At 39.5% G+C, this 24,319-nt stretch overlaps 1 protein-coding gene across 1 annotated transcript in view; it reads right to left on the minus strand.

Moving 5' to 3' along the window:
• Positions 1-333: 333 nt before the first annotated feature.
• The window catches only part of pde8a (phosphodiesterase 8A), a 48,525-nt gene continuing 24,539 nt past the window's right edge, over positions 334-24,319 (minus strand). The window contains exons 2-22 of the mRNA XM_010779942.1: positions 23,196-23,252; positions 20,279-20,469; positions 16,456-16,512; positions 16,243-16,297; positions 15,865-15,953; positions 15,213-15,291; positions 14,665-14,805; positions 13,912-14,000; positions 13,733-13,784; positions 13,599-13,641; positions 12,075-12,152; positions 11,828-11,898; positions 10,739-10,903; positions 7,613-7,661; positions 7,364-7,499; positions 7,061-7,259; positions 5,726-5,943; positions 4,660-4,792; positions 3,219-3,383; positions 2,998-3,127; positions 334-2,325 (exon numbers count right to left, since the gene is read on the minus strand). Of these exons, the coding sequence (XP_010778244.1) occupies positions 2,219-2,325; positions 2,998-3,127; positions 3,219-3,383; positions 4,660-4,792; positions 5,726-5,943; positions 7,061-7,259; positions 7,364-7,499; positions 7,613-7,661; positions 10,739-10,903; positions 11,828-11,898; positions 12,075-12,152; positions 13,599-13,641; positions 13,733-13,784; positions 13,912-14,000; positions 14,665-14,805; positions 15,213-15,291; positions 15,865-15,953; positions 16,243-16,297; positions 16,456-16,512; positions 20,279-20,469; positions 23,196-23,252 (2,304 nt within the window). The 3' untranslated portion in view covers positions 334-2,218. The remainder of the gene's footprint in view (positions 2,326-2,997; positions 3,128-3,218; positions 3,384-4,659; positions 4,793-5,725; positions 5,944-7,060; positions 7,260-7,363; positions 7,500-7,612; positions 7,662-10,738; positions 10,904-11,827; positions 11,899-12,074; positions 12,153-13,598; positions 13,642-13,732; positions 13,785-13,911; positions 14,001-14,664; positions 14,806-15,212; positions 15,292-15,864; positions 15,954-16,242; positions 16,298-16,455; positions 16,513-20,278; positions 20,470-23,195; positions 23,253-24,319) is intronic.

Raw genomic sequence — 24,319 nt, forward strand, 5'->3', positions numbered from 1 at the left:
TGTGCTATCTCAGAGAATCCTACATAATTAATTTTTTTTCATCTTTCATACCCACTAAAAGGAATCCCTCGTTGAAAAAAATGGAAATCCTTTAATTATTGATACATATGTGCCCTATAGTTATTTCATATTTTACAAAATGTAAAAGTAAAACAAGGAACCTTCAGGAAGTAAAGTGAGTGAACATAGTTAAATAACTAGAAAAATTTGAGCAAATACAAAATATATGTATAAGGCTTTTGTAGGCTAATGAAAAAACGCAAACATAAACAGAAAAATATAAAATAAGTAGGAGGACAGAAGTTGGGTCACTGCAGGAAAAAGACTGCAAACTTATAATTGACATTATTTTATTTTTCATTGAATAGTTTCTATTTTTTTCCGTGCCTTCAGACCAACATTTGAATCAGAAGGAACAAACAAATCCCCTGATTGAGAGTACAATTCTGTCATAAGAGAGACACAAACATAACCATGGTCAATAACTTCCTATTAACCATAATTTGCTTGGCTGTTATGGTATCAATATACTGTTTAAAGAGGATTTTTTTAATAAGCAACAATCTTTTACATATATTAGTATCCTAATCTGAAACCAGCCTTGAACAGAAAGCTGTTCCCTGGGTCTGTGCATAAGGATGTTGGACAAGTGGCCAAAATATAATGATGCTTGATAAAAAAAATCAATGCAAGCAGGCCTCTAGGAGACTGCTTCAAAAACAGTGATAGACAACTCTGCGATCCACATCCTTCCTAACCATTTAGATCTCTGCATACACGCTCTGTGTGACCATCCACTTCACAGGTATTCAGATAGCTAGAATGGTTGATCTCATTTGCTGCAAATCCAGTGTAAAATTCATTGTCTATAAAAATATTGAGATTTACTTGAACATAACCTTTTGACTATGTTATAATAAAAACTCCAGATGTCCGTTGCAGTTGCACAGTGGGATGTACTGTATAAATATTGTATAAAATAAGGCAGTCTTTTCAGTAGGATAAACCAGATACAAAAATCTCTGGGAGAAAAAATGTTCAAGTCCAAAATGTTTTCACATATTTCTGCTGTTGTCAAATGTCAAGCGGTGTACAGCATTAAACCAAGAGCAAGGGATTGTTGCGCCACACACACACACACACACACACACACACCATCCCATCCCTGGACAAATCACTGAGACGTAGACATTTCTAATATTGTTTACAGTGCAATACAAAAGTGTTCATTCAAACTGGTACTGTACTTTTGATAAGAAAATAAACATGTTTATTATGGTAATGCTTTGTATGAGTAATAATTAGCTATATTATTTGTTTTCATCAGCTTTGGCTTTTCTCTCTCTTTTTGAAATTTCTATTTGTTCTTACTTATCAACTCATTCATTTATGAATGTTTTTATTATATAAAATAAGGAAAAACTAAGAAAATTAACATACCAAATCATGGGTAATTAGTTACCTATGATCATGATGTTGAGGTGTTTGTCTCTCAGCAGTGGCCTAAAGTAAAGATCCACTCCCTGACCCAAAGAGAAAGCATCCCCTCCCACATGTCTGTTATGACAGCTATGTGTCCACTTGGATGTGTTTCTGAAGGACACATGAAAGTGTTGCAAAAAAAAAAAAAAGCAGTGGAGTGTTCTTTCATGGTGTGGCCTCTGGGGGCAGAAGGAGCAGTCCTGCCTTGATTCGAGCACAGGGATGGAGGTCAAAGGTAATTATGATATGGCCTGATGTGGATTGGTCACCTTCATATCCAGGCCACATTTCACCCACTCCTCTAGTGTTGCTAGCTCCTTCAGCTAACAAGCAGTTTTTACTCAAACAGCAACTTCACAGGCAGACAGGAGTGCTCATGTAGTAAATAAGGGATGGAGGCTTTGCCAGGAGGCCTGTTAGGACCATCTCTCAGTCGTGTCACTTGGCCAGCTACACTGCGGATGCCTGAGAGGCACGAGGAGTTCATAAGGATGCTGTGTGTCCGTGTCTGTTTGTCACAGTTCTCATCTGACAAGCCAGCTGCAACTGCCTGCCAGGAAGTCCTTCTGTGGTTTCTGTATGGACGGACTTGTGGACGCTCAGCATGCTACAGAAGCAGAAGAGTGAAGGCAAGGAGGCCCAGTGGCTGGCTGGGCTGGCAGGGAGAGAGACGCCCTGGCAGGAGAGAGGAGGGCTGCCCCGGACCGCAGAGTCCCAGGACCCAACACTGCAGCGCCTACTCTGGAGGCGGTCGCAGGCTGTGCAGCTTCCTCTCATCAAGGCCTTTCCAGTACTTGAAGTTGTTGTCCAAGTGCTGCATAAGGTTGGGAAGGTCTGCAAAAGCTGGAAACACAATGATAGAAGGTGAACACAAGAGTCAACTTTGGTAGTTTGTTTTTTTAAGTCAATACCACCTTCCTATTCATACATTTGGATGACTGTGTATGAATGCACAAACTTAACTTTTACTCTCTTATATCTTAATTCAGGATATCTACCAATAAAGATTAATCTGGTACTCTCTTTTTCAATAATCATTTTTTCAATAAAATTACTTTTTTATTTATTTAATAATGACATTGACAAAGGTTTCCTGATCTACTTGATGAAGTAGGTTTCTCCACTGATCCTGGTCTAATGTTGTAGTAAAACACAGTGTTTAGATTTAGTACAAATGTAGGTATCAAAGTACTTTTTAAAAGAACATGATACTTTATTTGCTAATTTGACAGCTCTATTAAACTAAAATACTCAGTAGGGGATTACCTAATTTCTTTAGAAGGTTTCTTAATATTTGACTCATGCCACTTACAATTGTCTTCCTTCATAGGGAATGCACTGTCCACTGTCTGAGCTATTTGTGAGCTTGAATTTTGTTTACTATGCTTGTATTGTACATCTTCCTAAAACTGGATCTCAATAAGAAATCCAGATAGAAAAATAGATTTATTACATAACAATGAAGATGTAAAGCAGTGTATGTATTTTTAGTGTTAACGTGCAGTGCATCCTTACCATCCCATGCGTCAAACATGTCCGTAATGAAGTAGTCTATAAAGGAAATCTGAGACTTTGGGATGCTACACGTGTTTCTGTCAAACACAGGCATAACCACTGGTAGACCTTGTCTCTTCTCCTCGTCCGTCTGCACCAGAGACAACAGCACAAATGATTATCATAAAATAAAAAAAATCCATCTCACAACACCATCAAAGTTGTATCTTTTGTCTAATTACCTGTGCAAAATACTCCTCTGAGATGCGCCCGGCCCATTCTATACAGAGCTCCTGAGGCCTGCATGGATTGGAGATGTCCGCACACTTAATGAGCATCCGCTTGACAAGGATGCGATTCTCGGGGGACGTCAGAATGCTTTTGGCGGAGTCCTCATCGCTGCTTCCCTAAAAGGAAAGCCAGAAGCAGACCATTAGCACAAGGACAACTGAAGTTCTTATTATTATCAGCAATAGACAGCTATAGCACCAAGAACAGCTTGACAACTTTAAAAATAATGAATGTGTTTGTACACAAACAAATTCTGGGAAAATAAAATATGGCACTGACAGCAGGCTTTTTGATTCATGGGAGAGGATTTTTTTTAAGAAGCAGCGTTCGTTTCTTATGAACTTCAGCAACACTTGCATGTAAAAGAGTACAGCATAAGTCGGGCAGTCAAATGATTTTCAGCTTACTGTATCTTTCAAGATTGGATGAACTGACAATTTTGTTTAGTAGAAGTACAGAACGTCTATTTGGATTAGCCGAGATGTGTGAGGTCTCTGTTTTACTTAAAGGTGGGGTAGGTAAATTTGAGAAACCGGCTCGAGATACACTTTTTGTTATATTCCATGGAATGCTCTTAACATCCCGATAGCAATGAATATCTTAAGTGCTTTGACAAAAATCCATAAATCCCATCATCTGTGGAAGCCGTAGTACTCTAAAAAGCACGACCAATCATTTTAGCCGGCCCGGCTAAAATAACTGGATGGCCTACCTGCCTGTCAGCCTTCCATCTGTGCACAAACTTATCTCGTGCCCTCATTGGTCATGTGCACGTTCGTGTGTGTTGGAAGTCTGAAGGAAGTGGCAGATTTCTTCCGGCTGTGTATTTTCAAATTCTAGCGCACTCGAGCTGGTTTCACCAAAATTACCTACCCCACCTTTAAGGCTCGAGGCTGAATGAAAGTATATGTGACAAAAAGGCCAAAGAGCTCCTTTTTGATTTGCAACTAAACTACAGTCCATTACAAATCCTATCAAATACTTCGATTTTCTTGAAGTGGTTTTACACAGTATTTTCTCAGAATTAAATCATTCATCCAGATCATTCCTGCCTTTAAGGGGCAACTTTTAAATGTCTGTGTTGAGCATTCCACACACAGACGAGAAAGATGGAACCAAGTTGTAAAATTCTCTCCCCACAAAGATATCTGTGCCCGGGCAACAACAGGCCACAAGTCCCCTGAACCACTATCGTCATCTCTCAAGCTCTTAAAACATTTGTTGCTTGCATACTGTTCGACAGAATTGGATTACAATAGATGCGTTTATCTAGTGTGTCCTTCCTGTTCTGAACTATTGAGGAAAAAGGAATTTGTTATTTGAACTACTATTTTGTCACAGTTAGTAACTATAAAAACCTTTTTTGCTGTGTTTTATCATTTCTAATCTCACCCCATTTTCCTCCAGAGCAGCCAGTGGCTTGTTGATGCTGTTGACAAATTTGTTGACATGTTCAAAGTGTTTGGTCATCTCAGTTGCGAGCACCATATCAATGATGGCCTGTCGTAGCGTTCGATATTCATTCCTAGAGAGGAAGAAAGACAGAGACAGAAAAGAGAGAGGGATGGACAGATGAAGGAGGGAAGGCAGGGAGGTGGTGGAAGAAAAAAAAGAGAGAGTGAGATGACAGTGTGGTAAACAGCATGGAAACCCGTGTGAACAGTTTTCCCCTTCTGACTGCAGTGACAGTGGCGATGAATGGATGCTTTGTTCACCTTCCCCCTCTGAGGGGACCAGCACATGTGAGCTTTTCTGCTTTGGGACTCAAATCACATTACTACCCTGCCACTGTCTCTCCACACACACACACACACACACACACACACACACACACACACACACACACACACACACACACACACACACACACACACACACACACACACACACACACACACGCTTTTATCCGCACAAATGCAGACTTAGTTTATCCACTCATGATACTTCAGGTAATGTCTGTATCACAAACTATTTTATATAGGGAACTCAATAAATAACATGTTATCTAGTAGTATACTGTATAATATAATTATGTAGACTGTGTTGATGCTTACAAATATTATATATATTTATTAGATTATTCTGTATATTACAAAACGTCTGTTTATCTAATAAAGTTTTGCAAAAACTACTGGGTTCCGAGTGCCACCACATTATTGCACATATTCATAAAAGTCAGCACATTTGCATATAGTTTAGAATAAAATAAATAAATAATTCATCTTAATACAGAGGTTATCTTTTCAACCTTATGTCACAAAAACATTTAGTTAAGCAATTTCGGTAACACTGAGGTCAAACTTTTTGTAGACCTGCAGCCCGTCCACACAATAAGGGGAATATCTAGTTTCATAATGCTAATGTTTTGTGTCTGATGATCAAGAACATCAGAGGCATGAACTGGATGATTATTTTTGTGGGTGACTTACAGTATTTTCTTGTGTAATGACTCTCCTACCTTTCAATGTTTTTGAAGATGTTGCACTTATCATCTCTTGTAGTGATCTGGAAGGCCAGTGCTGCATGGTGGCTCTCTAGCACAGCGGTGTCGTTGTAGAGGATGGCCAGTTCACTTCCTGCATTACACAGGAAGCTGTTGGTGCGGCCTGGGTGGTCCACGTCGTGAACAGTCGCAGCAATGAGGGCGGCCACCTCGTCAATGGGATCCAAACTTTGCTGTTGGGGCAGATTGAACAAGTTGTTAGGCATTTAAAGGAAAACTCTGGTATGATGATACTTTGGTGCATTGTTTTGAGTGATAAACTAGGCCAAAAGCTAGCCATAACCTTCAAAGACATTAACTAGACATGTCACATCCCGATATTAATACAGCTGTGACTTGTTTCAAGTATAACCTGCAGGTTGAACCCAGAAGTAGCTTTGCATAGTGGGGACCGGTTGTGTTTATTCATTATTCATGATAATCATTATTAGGATAATGCAATTAAAAGCTCCTTTTTTCTTTCTTTTTGTAGTTGCATTGAATATGGATCTTAAGATTTCCATGATACTTAACATATTAATCTTTCAGTTAGTTGAATGTGTGATCAATGTTGTAGATTTAAAAAAACTATTTTTGAACCTACTTCTGAAGTTGTCATGACAGAAATTGTAAAAAAATATATGAAAACATAGAAATATATATCTGTTCTGTGTGATGTAACATTTTGAAAATAAATAAACACTGAATGAAAAAACCACTATAAAGACTTTCAAAATAATTAATAATTTCTAAAATCATTTTCAACACAACAGACCTGCTAACCTGCTAACCTGATTTCCAGGTATTTGTTAACCGTTGGTGATGTAACTTAGCTAAGCCAATGAAAGATCCCTCCACTGACATCAGAAATAGACAGATTGGTAATCAGCTTTAGCCAGAGCCCGGCCTCCAGCAGTTACTGAGCCACTGACACACTTGGGCCGGACCACGACTCTCTGATAACAGTCTCAGACGGGACTGTAGTAGAAAATCCCCACATTTACATACTGTAGGAGTTTAGGCTCACGACCAGAGCCGTGGTGGACATTTGTAAACAAAAGTATGCTAATATTTCACTCAAGTTGCTGACTTTCAGCAACATCATTTTATATACACATCTTCTCTTTCAAAACCAGTTATGTCACCTATTTTTTCTTGAAGATGAAATATATATATATACATCTTATATATTTATATGTCTATAGGCTAAGCTTTTGACCAGCAGCAACATTCAGATAACATGTTATATTTAACAAATTTGGCATATATTGTTTTAAAATAATAGAGATTTATTTATTTTTTGCAAATTACCTTGACCCTCTCCTTGGAGAGGAAATACGCTGTTGCGTGCAGGACATCAGCTGCATGAGAAGAGTTGTGGTAGGAGTTACTGGAGTGGTAGTTAGCTTCAATTACTTGAAGCCAGGAGCGCAAAGTGGCCTCAGGGCAGTTAAGGTACTCGCAGACCCCAAATCTGGAGAAGATCTTCATGCCCAAGTAAGTCAAAGGCCTGCGGGAGGATTCAGCATATTAGTTAAATATCAACTCTCATCCCAAGCTGTCAAACATAAGGCATTGTTCCTTTGGTAGACCCTAACTGTGTTATTGCCTCACCGTTTCATAGTTGCAGCTTCCAAGTTCACAATGTCGAAGTCCCAAGATTCCTCGTTCTCCATGGTCTGGGCGATACGAGGGGGGATGTCATTTAAAGTCAGAGGGGTTGTCAGGTGACTGGGCATATGGTGGGGCTCTGTGAGCAAGGAAGACGCAAGAGAATACATTAAGATGAATACATTTGTAGAAAATCAATGTGACTCTAAAATGTAGCATAGCAGTTCATATCCTTAATGTAAGTACACTTACGTTTCGAGGCCAAGATGTATTCATTTCCTGACAATCTGCGTAGGCCATCCTGTGAACAGAGAAGAAAGAAAGTGTCAGGGAGTGAGGGAGCACAAACTGACAGCATCATTCATGCTTTCTGAACAGACACATGAAGAGTTCAGCTCAGTGTTAGGAGCACCAGTGTCAAAGCTGTCAAAACTGCCTTCAGAATAAAATATATGGACAGTTAAAGTGTTTGGGGGCTTTGAGACATGTAATCTGACATCAGAACTGATATGAATGTATTTTGTGCTAAATGAAGCTGCTAGAAATACCAACACTGAGAATGACATCAGCTTGGACTTCAAAGTAAAGACAATTCAGTCACTTTTATTTTTGATACTTAAGTATATTGCAGCTAATAATTGTATTATTGTACTCAAGTACCGAGTTCTCCTTCCACCTCTGTTCATTGACCAACATTGAAAAGTGGTTTGATGCCCAGATTAAGCCACAATAATTTGTATCTAACGATAGATACGAAATCACATCACTTCACTTTCACACCTCGGAGCTCCATCAATATCAGAATCAGTACCAGAATCAGTTTTATTAGTTGGTTTACACATACGAGGAATTTGCTTTGGTATATGTGGTGCATACAAAGATACAGAAAGAAGGATACGTAGAAAAACAAATAAATATGTGGATAGATAAAGGTTTACATTTAACTAAAGATATTGTTCGTCTTACATCCATGACTAGAACCATTCATGTTTTAATTATATTCACAGCAGTGACAACAATTAACATCTGTGTTTATCGTTTTTAAACGTGACTATTTGTCTTGTGTATTTCGACCAAGTTGCAGGAGGAAATGCACTTTGACTGAGGCGAGAGCGTAACGAATTACAACAGTATGATACATAATAGGAAACAAAGACACAGATTTTCCATATTAACACTTTTATGAGTGATCTTTCATCTGTGCCATGACACAATGTTTTGGAGGTCGTCATATGTTGACACCTCATATAGTTCCCCCACTAGCACGCAGAGTGAGCGAAGGATGAGGCAGCCAAGCAGAGCCTAATAATAAAGCCAATGTGCGGTTTAAGAAATGATTTCCATATTGGTGAAATGTAATAGTTGTGTCAGAAATGACACCGTGTTAATTTATGTACATGTCAGATAATCTGCCGGAAAATATTCCATTATTATTTGTCTTCCTCTGGGCACTGCAGCATGCTGTGACAGCAAATGGTGCTCATCAGGGGTGCAACACATCATCACTTTAATAATCAAACACATGCTTTTCAGAGGTTAGTGGTGAAATGATCCGGCCCTGTTAGGACTGTGATTTCTAACAGCTTTGGGAAAAAAACAGGGTAATAAGAAACTGTAAATAAAGATCAAACAAGTGGCTCTACTTCAAATAATATCAGTCGGTTAATTAAAAAAACATTCATGGTCCCCAGAAGATGAATATTAATTACCACCTGATTTGTCCCTTAGCGCCCCCATGAGCTTGACATTTGAGGTTTTGTGTGACATCTGGTACAAACATTAAAGTTCTCGCTGTGTGAACTGAAACAACTTTGCCATCAGCCATACTTTGTGTTCAGTGCTCAATGGCTCATGTTAGCTGAATGCTAAGCATGCTAAACTAAGATGGTGAACATTTCAAACTATATACCTGCTAAACTTCAGCAAGTCACATACTTTTTACTTTTAGTACATACTGCACTACATACTTTGTAAGATGCCCTTGCTTGAAATTTGCATAAAATTGCTAAATTCTGCTTTGTCATTTTCATTGAAACTTGAACTTTGACCCTCTTGCTCATATACAGTATATACTGCGCTTAGGATTATGGGTTAGTAAAGCCTGCTGGCTTGCAAGTTGACTCTGGCATACTAAATAGTACAGAAGTTTGGGTATTGGAGTATACCCTTAGTCTTGTTTAATGTGAACAACAACCACTGCAGTAGTTCTGCATCCATTATAGTTTATCAAAAAAATTAATATTGTTTAAATGTGTCTCTCAAAGAATAACTTACAAGACGCTGAACTAAATCTGTTTTATGTGGTAATGAAACTATGCCTTTAGGTTATCAAATGTTAAAACGCTTAAAAAACATTAAAATAAGACATTAGGAACATTAAAGCCTCAATTTCTCTCTAATGTTATTGTTGATACTTGTCAGCTTTGTGAAAACAGTAATGTAATATATTTAGAGTATACAATGGGCGTGTGCTAGTAAATGGGTATGTGTTGCAGAGTTAAATGTTTACTTCACAAGTGAAAAAGGAAGAGGAGAGTGGCTCATCTTTGACCCGAGCATTGTCTCATGGGGGCGGTGCTTCTGTACACACTGGTTATTTAAAGACTTTTCTGCCCAGAAAGATGACAGCTCTTCTCTTAATGTTCGCTGCGTCTTATGAGGTCAGAGCCAGCGCACAACAATAAATTAATCTAACTACATATGCAGCCAGACACCTCATAAACCAACATGATCGTACATAAATAACGATCTAAACCTGAACTCATGCCTCACTGTTTTCTGGTTTCATCAGTCTTTATCACTTATACAGAACAACTATTTCTGGGGAAGGACTGTGTGTAACAGCTCTCTGCCTCTGTGAGTCCAGAGTGTACATGTATAAGTAAAGCCATGCTTATTCATCTGATCCAAAGAACAGGATGTTTCTAGGCCTGCGGCGTTGAGAGGAAGAGGTTCATGTGAGTGTGACTGTGTGCAGAGAGAGGGAGGGGGGGGGGTGGTGGTGGACGGGTTGGGCTTTCCTCTCCAGCCTACAGGAGCACAAAGGACAATCTAACACTTCCTCTGGGGTTGTTGCCAAGACTGCCAACTTGGCACTCTTTCTACTTCTGTACTTCACCATTGCTGTCTGTTAATCTCTCTCCCTCCCCAAAATATGGAAAGAGATCCTCACACATAACCACTCCTGGCTCTGTTTCTTTAATTGAACGCGCTATCATAGGCTTTCATGGTGATTGGACCTTGCGTGTTATCACTGAGGAATTCTGCCTCTGACGTGCGTTATCATATGGGAGTCGATTCATTCTTAGCGGAAGGAAGCTGTTTGGGTGTTTCAGACCTCTTGAAGGACCCTTGTTCTCCACAGGATCTGCTGCTTACCGTCATCAGCCCCCCCACGAGGTCATTCGTATGGGGGTCCTCATCATTGGTGCCAAACTGCGGGGAGTAGAGCTCAGTCGTCCTCAGGATCTCCAGTACCCGATCCAAGGCCTCTGCCACGGGCATTGGACTGCTCTCCTGCGCTGCATTGATGATGTTGATTACCTGGAAGACGAAACAAGTATTTTTATTTGTAAAGCCCTTTATGTAAAAAGCAACAACAAACTGATATTGTGTACTATTTATAAAAATACATGCGTAGGACTAGGATAAAATAAGCAAATGAAGTTCTGATAATGTAAAAAAAAATCAAAAATTCTGAAAAAATTATCGTACAATTCAAATAAATAGAATTTCCTGTTATTTTGATCATTACAAAATCTTCAATGACTGAAAATGTCTCTGTTCCCTGTAGGAAACCCTGAAGTTAACCAGTAAGATGTAAACTAACTATACTACTCGTATCTGCTGTTAACTATGCAGCTACAGAAGGGATACAGTTAGCGTAGATTAACATAACATCTTGAAAACAGGGGAAAAACAGTTGTCTCTGTACAAAATATATTTGACAGGTAGAAAACTTCCAAAAACTAATTTAAACATTTGCTTTATCCTAGAAAACAAGTTATAGCTAGCTCAAATTACACACACATACAAACACCCACGCACTTTCACTTATTTCACTATCAGTGCTTTAATCTGTAGAGGATAGCGCCTTCAGGGACTGACTACACAGTCAAATGACAGAGCACTGGAGCTGCAGTGTGTCATATGACCATCCCTGGGGATTTTCTCTGTTTTTGACTATCCAGGCTGCAGACTTCATAAACCACAGCAACAGCAGGTCATTCTGGTTTGACATGCTTGAATGCCTTGTGCATGAAATGTGGCATTTTATCCACCCATCGCCTCTTGACGTGGTATGAGGCGCCTCTAGCCTCGATGCTAGTAGCTGTACAAGAAGTGCTCATGGCGGTTTTGGCAGATTAATAACCCAAGAGTTCAGTCATGAGATAAAAAACATCAGTACAAAGTGATAATCATGAGACGCAGGCTGGGAGGGATGATAGGGGGGGGGAATGAACCCACCTTGGTGATGGGAGCCTCTATAGTCATGGAGTGGATTCGGGCCATTGAGGAGTGCCTTCGCTGCGAGCTCCCTGACAGAATGAAAAAAATACATCCCCAAATTATAATTAGGCGGCAGTTTTCCATCTAAAGATTGTGTTTGTGTGTAGGCTCAATCAACACTTGAAGCAAACAAACAACAAGGAAGGTCCCATAAGCTGGCAAGTAATGACAAGAGTTTTCATCATATATCTCCCTTCACTCTCACCATCGCTCCCCCGAGAAGTTGTGGACCTGACGTCCAAAGAGCCTTTCCTCCGGTCTTTGTGCTTACTAGATTGGATGTCTGGGGAGAAGAAAAAACGTTACATTAACATGCACACACAAACATTTCCAGTTCTGTGAAAAGGCTGACTTTGGCCCAATATCCTTTAAGGAGAGGAGACAGACTCTGAATCAGTCCAGCCTGAATACAGCAGCCTGTCTTTTATCATCCACACTGTGGGTATAAAATGTAATAAAGTTAAATTCAATTAATAAATGTTATGTCAAATACTGCACAAAGTGTGGAACAAAGTAAAATCCATATAAAGAAAGAAGTACGTATTTTATGTCGTTTATATTATCAGATTTTTCCTAGGAATTTTTAAGATAAGGCTTCTGTTATCTTATGTTTCCTATTCAGAAAAAACTCAAAACTGTCTGACCATATAGCACACTTAAAGATGTACTTATTTAATAAGATCTAATAGGCTTGACATTAGTTCTCATTGACTTGCGTCAATGAAAAAAAAAAGCATGAAGTTAATTTTTTTAAAAGGGCTCAGTCATTTTCAAAAAACAACTGGGCAATGTAGTGTTTAGAAAAGGTTTCTCACAAAGCTTTCTTTGTCTACGTAAGCCGACAGTTATGCAGTGGACATATTTTGTACTTCAAATTCACAATTCACTTTAGATTAAATAAAGGGAAAGAATAACAAAATAAATGTAAAAAACGAGTCTCTTTGAAAAGAGACAAACGTTAGATACTTTATCAGAAGGCCTAGGGTTCATAGGGGTGTTAATGTGACATAGACTGTGCTGTAAGAACATGCACAGCTTCACAAACAAATCATAATTTAAAAATCACTTCTTTTCAGTGAGCTGCTGAATAGACGCCAACACAGGAGAGATCTGATCCCTGTGCTGTTGGCCTGTCGGGAGAAGAGCTGCTGCATTTTGTAATCAGTTGCAGCTGTGAGTAGGTTTCATGGTTAATACCACAATACGGCAAGGAACAATAGCCCAGATTAAAAAGGGAATAAAAAGCTGCATCACTTTTTCAAGATCAACATAACAAAGATTTTATTTATTTGAAGGTGTTTCTCATCTACATAAAGCAAGACTGCCGTTTGACATGTGTGTTATGATTAAAGAGAATAATGATTTTCTGGCATGGTGCATTCCATTTTCTGACAAATGTCCAAAGTTTTTTAGTTTAAAAAGCTCAGGTTCCCAGATGTGTCCTCAATGTATTGTTGCTAAGATTTAACAGATATTTGGTGTTTGAAAACAGTAAAAACGAGTGTATCATCTGTAGAACTGGAACTAATGTTGTGATTCCTAATGACAAACACACTGTTGGCCCTCACATCCTCAAACCTTGTGACCGATCACAAGTGACATCGTCATGGAAAGATTTTCCATCACTAACGCTGATAACTATACAGCAGAGAAAACCTGAAATACTAAATCTGAAATATGTAAGCAACATGTAATGTTACCCTAATACAGTGTCGAGTATGGATCTTACCTGTCTGAGACTCTGCCTGCACACGTTCAGTGGATTTATCGCTCTGCATGGACCGAATAAAAAGCAAATTGTTACATGTAGGCAAGAAAATAAATAATTTCATTCATTATTTATCAGCAAAACTGGAAACTCACCTTATTATTATCATGTAAAGGCCAGTTGATAGACACATAGTGTCTGATTTTTCTGTTAATGACAAAAGTTAATTAGTACACCAGGAGACAGTCATATTCGTCCAGTGTAATTATTCAGTTACAGAAAAGGTGATTTATATTTAGCGAGACTGAAAGAGCCTTGACATACGGACACTCACCCTCCCTGTCCAATTACAGGTGTGATCTTCACATTTTGCTGAATGCTGTCTCCGTTCTTCTTTTTGGCATAATAAATCCCCTGCCACTCCTGGAACGAGGTAAAACCAAAAGAGAGAGATGAAACATAGACACAGAAAATATACAGCAGAGTAATAATCCATTATAACAATGACGGCTACAGTTTTTTTATTCAGTAGTTTGAAAATGTCCAAAAGATGGTTGACGACTGGGTGTAGCAGTTTTTGTGGTGCATGTAAGGTGGTAAAGCGGGATAGCTCAGAGTATTTCACAGAGCAGCAAGTTGCTTTAATGGATTGGGCGGGTGGGCACTCCTGGAGTCCAGTGCGCTCGTTTCATGTCCCCCCACCTACAGACGGCTGTGGCAGCTTAAAAAGACTCTTCCTGCTGTTAGCCTGTCTGAGACTGACCTTCGCTCTCTGTGTAGTAAGATTACAGCACAGCCATCAGCCGCTGTTCTTATGCACATGAAACAGAGCTGCTGGATGGCCAGTGGTGCGGACTCACAGCACACATGGATGCACGTGCTCGCATGCATGCACAGACACAAAGGCAGGAGCAAATATCTGCAGTGTGATCTGTGATCTGATTGTGAGACGATAGTCTTCATGTGAAAACTGTGTTTGTAAGAGTATCAGCTATCACATAGATGTGATTATTTTACCCTGAGATACGGTATCTGATTCATTTGAACTGAAATGTATAAAATAGATGATTTAATGAATGCATATTACCTTTCCTTTCCGTATGCAGGAATTTATTGTTTCAAGGAGATCAGGCTTATTCTTCTCACTTTTAGGCACTTCTATTATTTCCTTCCCTATTAGCTCGCCTCGTTGGTAACCCATAATCGACTCATAGGCCGGGTTCACGTACTGCAAAGGAGAGGAAACAAGAGCGTTGAAGCCAGATCGGAGATGACTGTTTATTACATCTACAATTACTTTACACTCAGTCCAGTTGACGACATATGAACCTTGCCAATCATAAGAGAAGGCGACACATTCTTTGATTAGTTCACAAAGCTCAGAAACATATATAGTATATGTCATGTGAAAACATAACGTGATAACAGGATAAAGTGTGTTGATGGCAACAAAAGGAGCCATTCAGAAGGACAGAAACTGCATCTATCGAACTGAGCTCCGGGATCACAAGACATGAACAGGCTCTAAAGCAGCAGAGAAGGGGAGAGAGAAAGAGAAGAAGGGGAAGAAGAAAGAGAAGGACTTGCTGTACATCACAATAAAGCAACTACAAGTCTTAAGGATATAAAACCCACCTGAATTACTTGATCTTCAGAAGTGATCTCTATGGCCTCTTGGCTTTGTTCTAGAGCTGTGAAAATAGCATTTCCAGCCCTGCAATACAAGTAGAGAGACAACAGAGAAGTTGCGTTAACAAATGCAACAAGCAGAGGGTCCAGCAACTATTTTTATACATATAAACATAAAAAAAAGCATTCAAATCGCATAAAAAAGGACAATTGTTAAAGAACAAACCATCTTTTTTTTCTCTTTGTCCACACAGTTTTTAAAAATATTTTAATAAATAGAATAAAACAGATGGATAACGCAATAACGGTTGACTGAAATAAAAGTGATAAAACAGTAGGTAAAAAAGAAAAGTACAAAACCCAGACGGAAAAATATTTGAAAGTGGAACCTAGAACAAGACTAACGACATTCAATTAATTAAAAACTAAACATAAAATAAAACAGTTTATCAAATTATGTAAAATAATAAAAACAAGCAATATTTATAATAATAAATGCATACCAATAATAATATTTGTTGTCTGTGGATCTACTGGCTATCACCTCAACAGCTTACAGTATGTTTCTAATGTCTTGCTCTCAGTGCAACAGCTTTGAATTATAGTACAAAATGTAGATGCTACCACAACTCGGTACAGGACAAAGTACAGGACTCACCTCAGTTTGAACTGCGCCCGCACCTCTCCATGCTCCAACTGTAGCAGCTCGTTATAGCAGGCCATCATATTGGCATTCTCCACATATCTCTAAAAGTCAGAGGGACAGCAGGGATCAATCAAAGAACACTAAAATCCCATTTTCATATAAACGTATCCATTAAAGGGTTGTTATAGTGCTGCTGATGCCATGAGTTACAATGATTCAAGTACAAGGAACTCAAAGCACATGTCTCCTGAGCAAACAAAGATGATTTACAATCCGTGTTCCTGCCTTACAGTGTTGACAGTAGGGATATAAAAAAGCATATTGAAAGAATAATACAAACACAGGCAGCAGAAGACACACACACACGATTATGGATGGAATCTCGCTCACCCTATTAAAGCCGGCGTTGATCAGGGGCATCACAGAGGCTTCCTCTCTGTCTGGCCTTCAAAATAGAAAACGTGTTAGCACCCAAATAAAAACATGATCTGCTCTATAATGATATTTTATTCTGACAAAACTCCTAATCATTAACAACTTAAAAAGACAGTTAGAGAAAAGTAAAAGGTAGTAGCTGGGAGTAGGGCCAGCAAGTTGACATACCTTTTCACAACAGCGACTATCACAGTGTTTTCTGAAGAGTTGACCGCTCTAATTGACCTGAATGTAAACAGAGAGAGCCTTTTAGCCAGAGAGCACGCTGGTGGAAAAGCCCATGGCATCAAATCAATGTATTTTTCAGTTTTTCACGCTCCGATTCTCTCAGGCAGGCCGAGCTCAGTGGTGGAGCTCGGTGTGCAGGCCGAGGCCTCTGAAAGAATGCAGTGTACAGGGCCACTCATCCGCCTGTGGTTTCCCCCAGCCAGCGGTCATAAAGGCCCTTTAGTTCCCCATCGGAGCCTGTGCGTGTACACTGAACATATGGATTGGCCAAAATGAATGGGGTTAACATACACGCTGAGCAGGGCAAATTAATGTTTGTAAATGTGTTTTTGGTTTGGGCAGAGGCTAAAGATAGAGGGTGGTATGGGCATGCACCGCTCATTTCTCATCAACATGCCTCCGCTAGGTAGCATGGGATGGAGCGACGGAGCCCAAAGTGAGCCGTCCATTTACCCCACGCACAGAGCCATGACTGCACGTGTTACCAAATGCTCTGTAACACACAAGCACTATCCTTTCAACATCATCTGGTCTGGATTATGTTTTCGGCTCTTAATGACAGCCACTAAAATAGCTGAAATAAATGTAACTGTATCCACCTACCCATCCAGAGGGATAGAGTCAGATGTAACACCTGAACACAATATGCTGTGATTGAGAGTTATTGACCAAGCAAGCAGAGAAGTCTAAACAGGAAAAACAATGTTAAATCATTGGCTACAAATGGGATAAACTAATTAATTTACTAAAAGGTATAAATTGGTACGAAGTACGAACGTACGGCTTGAACCTTTCCAGTGGTAGTATGAATACAATGTTGTTTCTAAAGTTGAAGTAACCTTGCACTTTTGCTTTATTAACTAATATTTTAATAATTGTTCTACTTCCAGAGATTCTTGACTACTACTCTTCATTAATAGATGAGAATAAGAATAATGCAAGATTTCTTTTCAGCACTGTAGCCAGGCTGACAGAGAGCCACAGCTCGATTGAGCCTTCTATTCCCATAACACTCAGTAGTAATGATTTTATGTGCTTTTTTAACGATAAAATTGTTACTTTTAGAAACAAAATTAATGACCTCTTGCCTTTGACCAGTATAGTGTTATCAACAGCTCCCGGAAACGTAAGTTCTAATATTACACTAGATAGTAAACTAGAATGCTTTTCAGCCATAAACCTTGAACAATTAAATTCAATGATTCTCTCTTCTAAACCATCAACGTGTATCTTAGACCCGATTCCAACTAAGCTGTTAAAGTTTTTCCATTAATTAGCACTTCTTTATTAAATATTATGAATATGTCTTTATTATCAGGCTATGTTCCACAATCATTCAAAGTAGCAGTGATAAAACCGCTTCTTAAAAAGCACAACCTCGATCCAGAGGTTTTAGCCAACTATAGACCTATTTCTAATCTTCCGTTCCTCTCAAAAATTATTGAGAAAGCGGTCGCAAAACAGTTGTGTGATTACTTAAGAAACAATGATTTATTTGAAGATTTTCAGTCTGGCTTTAGAACACATCATAGCACAGAGACAGCTCTGGTTAAAGTCACAAATGACATTCTAATAGCCTCAGTCAAGGGACTTGTCTCTATTCTTGTTTTGCTCGATCTCAGTGCTGCATTTGATACTATCGACCATGACATCTTATTGCAAAGACTAGAGCACTTAGTTGGCATACAGGGAACTGCTTTAGGCTGGTTTAGGTCCTATCTATCTGAACGCTCTCAGTTCGTGTTAACGATGAATCTTCCACACAAACCCTACACACTAAATTCATGGCAAACCAATTCTAACATCATGCAATAACACTAAGACGACATTAGTTGCATTGAATTGATCTTTTTAATAAGTTGTACTTACAATTTAGTGAGAAACACGGGATTGTGCTTCACTGAGGATCTTTGTCATTCTGACAGGAAGGCAAACTGCAGTTATTACACTTTGCGTTTTGAAATATGTGTAACTCTGTTAATATAAAACCCACACTGCTCAAACTTCGTCACTTTTCCTAAAATTTGTATATTTGTATATTTATTTATTTATTTTGGGGCGTGGGGAATGAAGAGAAAAAAATATGAGCATTTTCTGAGCATGGGATTTTGACCCCTCATATAAACATATGCATAATGCTGAGCTAAACTTTGCGGCCACACGCCGTTGCGACCACACGCTTATTGTTTAGGTCCTTTGAAAAGTAGGCAGTCATAGAATTAACTTGAACTAGCTAGATCTGATAGATTTCGACATAGACGCGAGTGAAGTCTAACTGGACGCGAGAGAGAGATCAGAGATCAGCTGCTGCTGACGGAGAACACGCAGCTCTGCATGATCACAGCTCCGCCGCTGTGACGGACCGTTGAGCGGACCAAAATACACTGAGAGTTAGACCTAACACACTTAGCTAGTAAATCTACTCTGGAACAAGCTAAACTAGTTATAAATATATTTGTTCTTTACAGTCGGGTCACTTAGGCCGGTTAGACAGGTTCAATGCCGCACGAGACTGACGGGCTGTAAGGAGAGGGAGAGGAAAAGAGAGCACCCCATTTACTTTTCCCATTTTATTATCCAGAATTACTGTAAACTTTTGAATAAAGTAGTTAATCTACTATTAGTAGTTTGTGTAAATGCATTAATTATGTTTATATTATGTTTTTCATTAACATAAAAAATATATATATATATATACATGGGACTTTTATAGCGCTTTTCATGAAACTCAAAGACGCTTTGACAGAGAATTAAGAAAAGACAACAAAAAAAAGACAAANATAGTTAGGGCTGATTAGATTCAGCCCCTAGTTTTGCTGATATAGGCTTAGTTTGTCGGGGGACATCTTACTTCTTCCTTCTCTCTGTCTATACCTGTGTACTCTCATGTTCCGATTAACCCAGCTTCCCCAAATTTCTTTCTTTTTGGTGTCTATATACGCCGGGATCCGGAGTCATGGATGATCCTGTTGCTGTGGTCCTGTGTCCTGGATCGCGAGCCCTGGATCTTGAGTCGTGGCTGTGGTCCTGGATCATAAGTCCTGGATGGATATCCCCTCGTGGATTCATCTTCCTATTATACACACATGCATTTCCAAACATTTGGACTACCTATGTTGCAAATGTATTATCTTTTCAATTTACACACGGCATCTATTGCACGTCTGTCCGTCCTGGGAGAGGGATCCCTCCTCTGTTGCTCTCCCTGAGGTTTCTCCCATTTTTCCCTTTAAACTGTGGGTTTTTCTCCGGAAGTTTTTCCTTGTACGATGTGAGGGTCTAAGGACAGAGGGTGTCATATTGTCATACTGATATTCTGTACAAACTGTGAAGTCCACTGAGACAAATGTAACATTTGTGATATTGGGCTATATAAATAAACATTGATCTATTGATTGATTGATTGGTTGATTGGTTGATTGATTGATTGATTGACATGTTGTTCATTTGTTGTTTTGATGAAAAATTACAACTGAGTAAAAATCTTGAAAACTTTACAATATCAACTTAACAGCTAAAAAATGACTGGAGAGTTTAGATGTAAGAAAACATTATTTTACCACGTCTTTAATAATAAAACCTTAGATTGCATTAAGTCTGAAATCAGTTCAAATGCCCATATTTGGAACGTGATGTGTTGGTAAAGTGGAACTTGATTTCATCTGACAGAGCTTTGAGGGAACACTGCACGGCATCCCTGTAGAGATACAACAGGAAATCGTTACAAATAATGAAGAGAATGAAGAGAAGTGAAGAGGCCTACCGGCATAGTGCTTCAGCATCAAAGTGTCTGGAATGTCTGTGGTCAATGATGACGAGGTCATGATGCTTCTCCAAGAAACATTCAAGAGCCGACTCGGGTGTTCGTGCCATGCTGCACCTGAAGTTGGCCTTCTCACATGCCCAGCAGAAGCCATTACTCTGACTGTCCTCTTTGGAAAAAACTAAAAGTACCTGCAGAAAGAGAGATGGCTTAGCAAAAATATCTGCACATGTATTCATGATTCAACAATTAATCAGTAAGAAAATAAAATGACAGAAAATAAAGAGAAATGCTTATCACCTAGACTAGAGAAAGCAACTCCTAGTTGATTGTTCTGTTTATACATGCCGTAGAAATGCTAAATGTGTCACATACAGATTATTTGTTTGGTTTAATCAAATAATACTAGAGATACAGTATTTAGAGAGGAGATGGACATAACATTTGTTGTAAAACATTAGAGAGCTAATTGATATGTAGGTGTGATTTGATTAGAAAGTTGGATATAATCACAGATGAGCTGCCTCCACCCTGTGCTACACAGCGTGTTCAGAAAGACACAAGAGGAGGGAGCGCTACAGGAAAATGTGGATTTGATGCTTCAGTGCCAGCAGCTCAGAGTTGTCATGTCATCATTGGTGCATTCACGCTCATTTGCGCATGTCGTCCTTATGCACTGTGGGCTTGACTCTGACCTCAGGCCTGCCGCGGACAGGCCCTGATTGATCAGGCTCAGCTCGTACTCGGGTGCGTCACAGATTTTATTGTCCACTGCCGTGATCTATGACACAATTAGTTGAGGTGGCCTTGACCGGCCGCAGCCCCTGCCTCCGGCCTGCCAAGGCTGTGGCACAAAGTGCTGCCGCTACCGTCAAGCCAGCCATTGGGAGCGCGCTCCCTCTCTGCCAGCACACTTTCATATAACCTCTTGCTTGCGTAAATACTGGACCAGAGAGTTAGGCCCGCCTCCAGGAGCAGTGCTGCACTAAGAGCAGATTCATGAGTCACTCTCTCAAACAGACGTCATCTCCAACTGTTGGCAGGGAGCAGGATGAACGTAAAGAAGGGAAAGTTTGTTCTGCGGTTTGGAGTTTGCATCACACCTGTTTAATTGAGTTAGGGCACAAAGACGTGACTTTGTTGGAGAAACTAGAGCTACTGTCCTCCAAACAATGAGAGGATAGAGGATTGCTTGTTCTGACAGTTGTCCTTTTGATTCATTCTCATGATCGCTGTAGCTTTATTTAAGTACTTGGCTCCAGGCCTGTCAGGGGTTTTGCTAATGCAAACCATATTCCGAACAGTTTCCCTGCAAGCGGCAAAAAGTGTCCGGGTCATAAATACATCACCACTGAGTCCTGCAGCTGTGTTCGGTACGCACAGGGAATTAGATCAGAATTCCACATTGGGATGTTGGTAGAAAAGTCAACATTCCCGCAGAGGTGGAGGAATGGGGTAATATAGGCTGAGATAAGGTCTTTTCAGATCCATCTGCACTGACAACAAGGATAGGCCTCACTCCGTAATAACACACCCAGGCCAGTAGAACTCGAAGTACATTTTAAGTGAGGACACACTGTTAATGGTCCAAAGAAAAAATGGAAAAGGCAGAGAACTTAGAAGAGAAACAAAGACAGAAAGAGGGAAAAACAGTTTGCAGGGAGTTGCGAGCATTTTGGCAGGGTTTGAACTCTCTGCCTAGAAAAGATCATTGTTAAACCAGAGAGGGCCCGGTCAGATCCTGTGAGCCGCGAGAAAAGAGGAGGAGTAGAGCGGAGAAGGGCATGACAGGATCAGCTGTGAGTGACAAAAACAGGAAGGGGATATCTTTCTACCTCGTTTTCCTACTGTGGTCACACTGGAGAGCATCAGACATAAGTTTGTGGCATAAATGCAGGACGTCTAATGCATTGCTGTTCTTTGACTACCGCTGACTGCTTTTCATTACTGATATACTCAGTTTAGCTGTGGTATTCAAATAAAGGTTATATATATATTTTACTTTACACCAGGGCTGCAATTATGTTCATGATTTATTATTTTGTCTGTGGGCTGTAAAAAAAGTTAGGAACAAATGCCCATCAGAAACTCTCAGAGCATAAGGGGACGTCTTTAAATGTTTTGTTTTATCTCACACTATAAAACCTGAAAATGAATTTAGCCAAACAAAGAGAAACAGAAAATCCTCCCATTTGGGCAGCTGTAAGCAGCAAATGTTTAGTATTTCCAGCTAAATGGTATGTTAACTTTTCAGTTATTTAATGCAACCTTGAAACCAAATTAAGTTTACTCTCAAATTTCTTACAAATTCTGAAAAGTCTGACTTTTTCTCCCAAGTTTTCAAACAATGAGCAGCAGCGCCTGCCAAAGAAACGAGTGCAGTACCAAAGTGTATAATGACCCATTGAACGTCAGAGAATGTCCTGTTTGCAGTGACCACACTGGTGCATGGATCCTCTGTGCGCTCCTTCCATAACGTGCATTGTTCATTATGGTATGTTCTTGGTCATAAATGTTTGGCCTAGTTGCCTTGACAACCCAAGGCTGCCCTGCACACAATAGATCCATTAACAGTTTTTTTTCTTTCTTCCTCTTCTTTGAATGTTTGCATGGGGACGGTTTTTCCCTTTAATCTCTCAAAGAGGTGTGGTACCTTTGAGAAATTCAAGATTAGTTCTCAATGCAAACAATAGAAGGTGACGTTTTTGAAATGCTAATACTGAGAAAAATGCTACATGGTGTGACTGCCAAATATTGACAGTCACACCATGTTTAGCCCCAGGGCTCAGCTAAAAGCCCCTAAATGATATGAACATAAACATTTCCCTGGAGCACTTCTGCTGTTACGTGGAAAGCTGTAATGCGTTGCAACACATAAACATCAATCATTCAGATGTTTGGCTTTGTTTTACAATACCTGAAGTGGGTCTTTAAATAACTTCATTGGTCCAAATTGCACCTCTGTTAATGTGGTCTGAAAGATAACAAGAAAACAAGGATTAGACATAAATCAAGTCAGAGATATTTCTTCAGTTATGTGTGTTAAGTTTTCATTGGCTTTGTAATATTAATAACAATAACAATAATAATAGTAACAATAATAATAATAATAATGGCAAAACCAATCCGTTTCTTACATTATTAAATCATTATATGTAGAAAAGCATGGTGGTAACTCAATTTTAAGAGCAGTTTTAAATCACCAAATAGGACATTTCTTGTCTGTTAACCTACTTATATTTACGGAATGTCAATTTTGAGGCCCTTTTGTATTTCCATTTCTCCCATTCCATGTCTTTATTTGATCAATTATTATCAAGGATTTAACAAAATGTCACCCAAAATAAAATTAGCTAAACCTTAACCAACTACAACACTAAAATGCTTCTTATACATTATTTGATAAAAGTAGTAACATAGTATAGTACTGAAACTGTAATATTCACATTTTGTGATATTTTAGATAAAGGACTACAATATTGCTTCTTTTACTTAAAGAGCCTGTGACACGATTTTCCCCCATTATCCAAACCCATCAATGAGTAAATATTGTCCCCTTGAAAACCGTTACTGAACTGATTTTGGATATTTGTACTTTGATAACCATTAATCTGCCCTTCAATGTTGACCATTTCCTGGATCTTCTCGGGGATTCTTCAAGTCCCGCCAAATTATGGGTGACGTCAATGCGGGCACAGCGCTCCAGCTGCACCGTCCAGGATCCCAGCATCTGCATGTAAACGCACGATGGCGCACACAGCAGCAAGCTCAGACAGCGATGACAGTTTCATTTTGAACGTGTCGGAGAGCTCATATGAGGCTGAAGGATCGGTTTATTTTGTATCTGTTAGAAGTTTAGGAATTAGGTGCGTCAATATGGGCGATCATACGGTCATGTAGCCAGTGGTGGACTGGGACTAAAAATCAGCCCGGGACTCTCGACCGGCCCACTTCGGTACCACTAGTAAATTGTCAACGGGGGGAGTGGGGGATGTGCTAGTGACTTATCCGACCGGCCCACTTCGGTACCGGCCCATCGGG

The sequence above is a fragment of the Notothenia coriiceps genome, unplaced genomic scaffold, assembly GCF_000735185.1.
Source record: "Notothenia coriiceps isolate Sejong01 unplaced genomic scaffold, NC01 NC01_scaffold00020998, whole genome shotgun sequence".
Taxonomy (NCBI): Eukaryota; Metazoa; Chordata; class Actinopteri; order Perciformes; family Nototheniidae; genus Notothenia; species Notothenia coriiceps.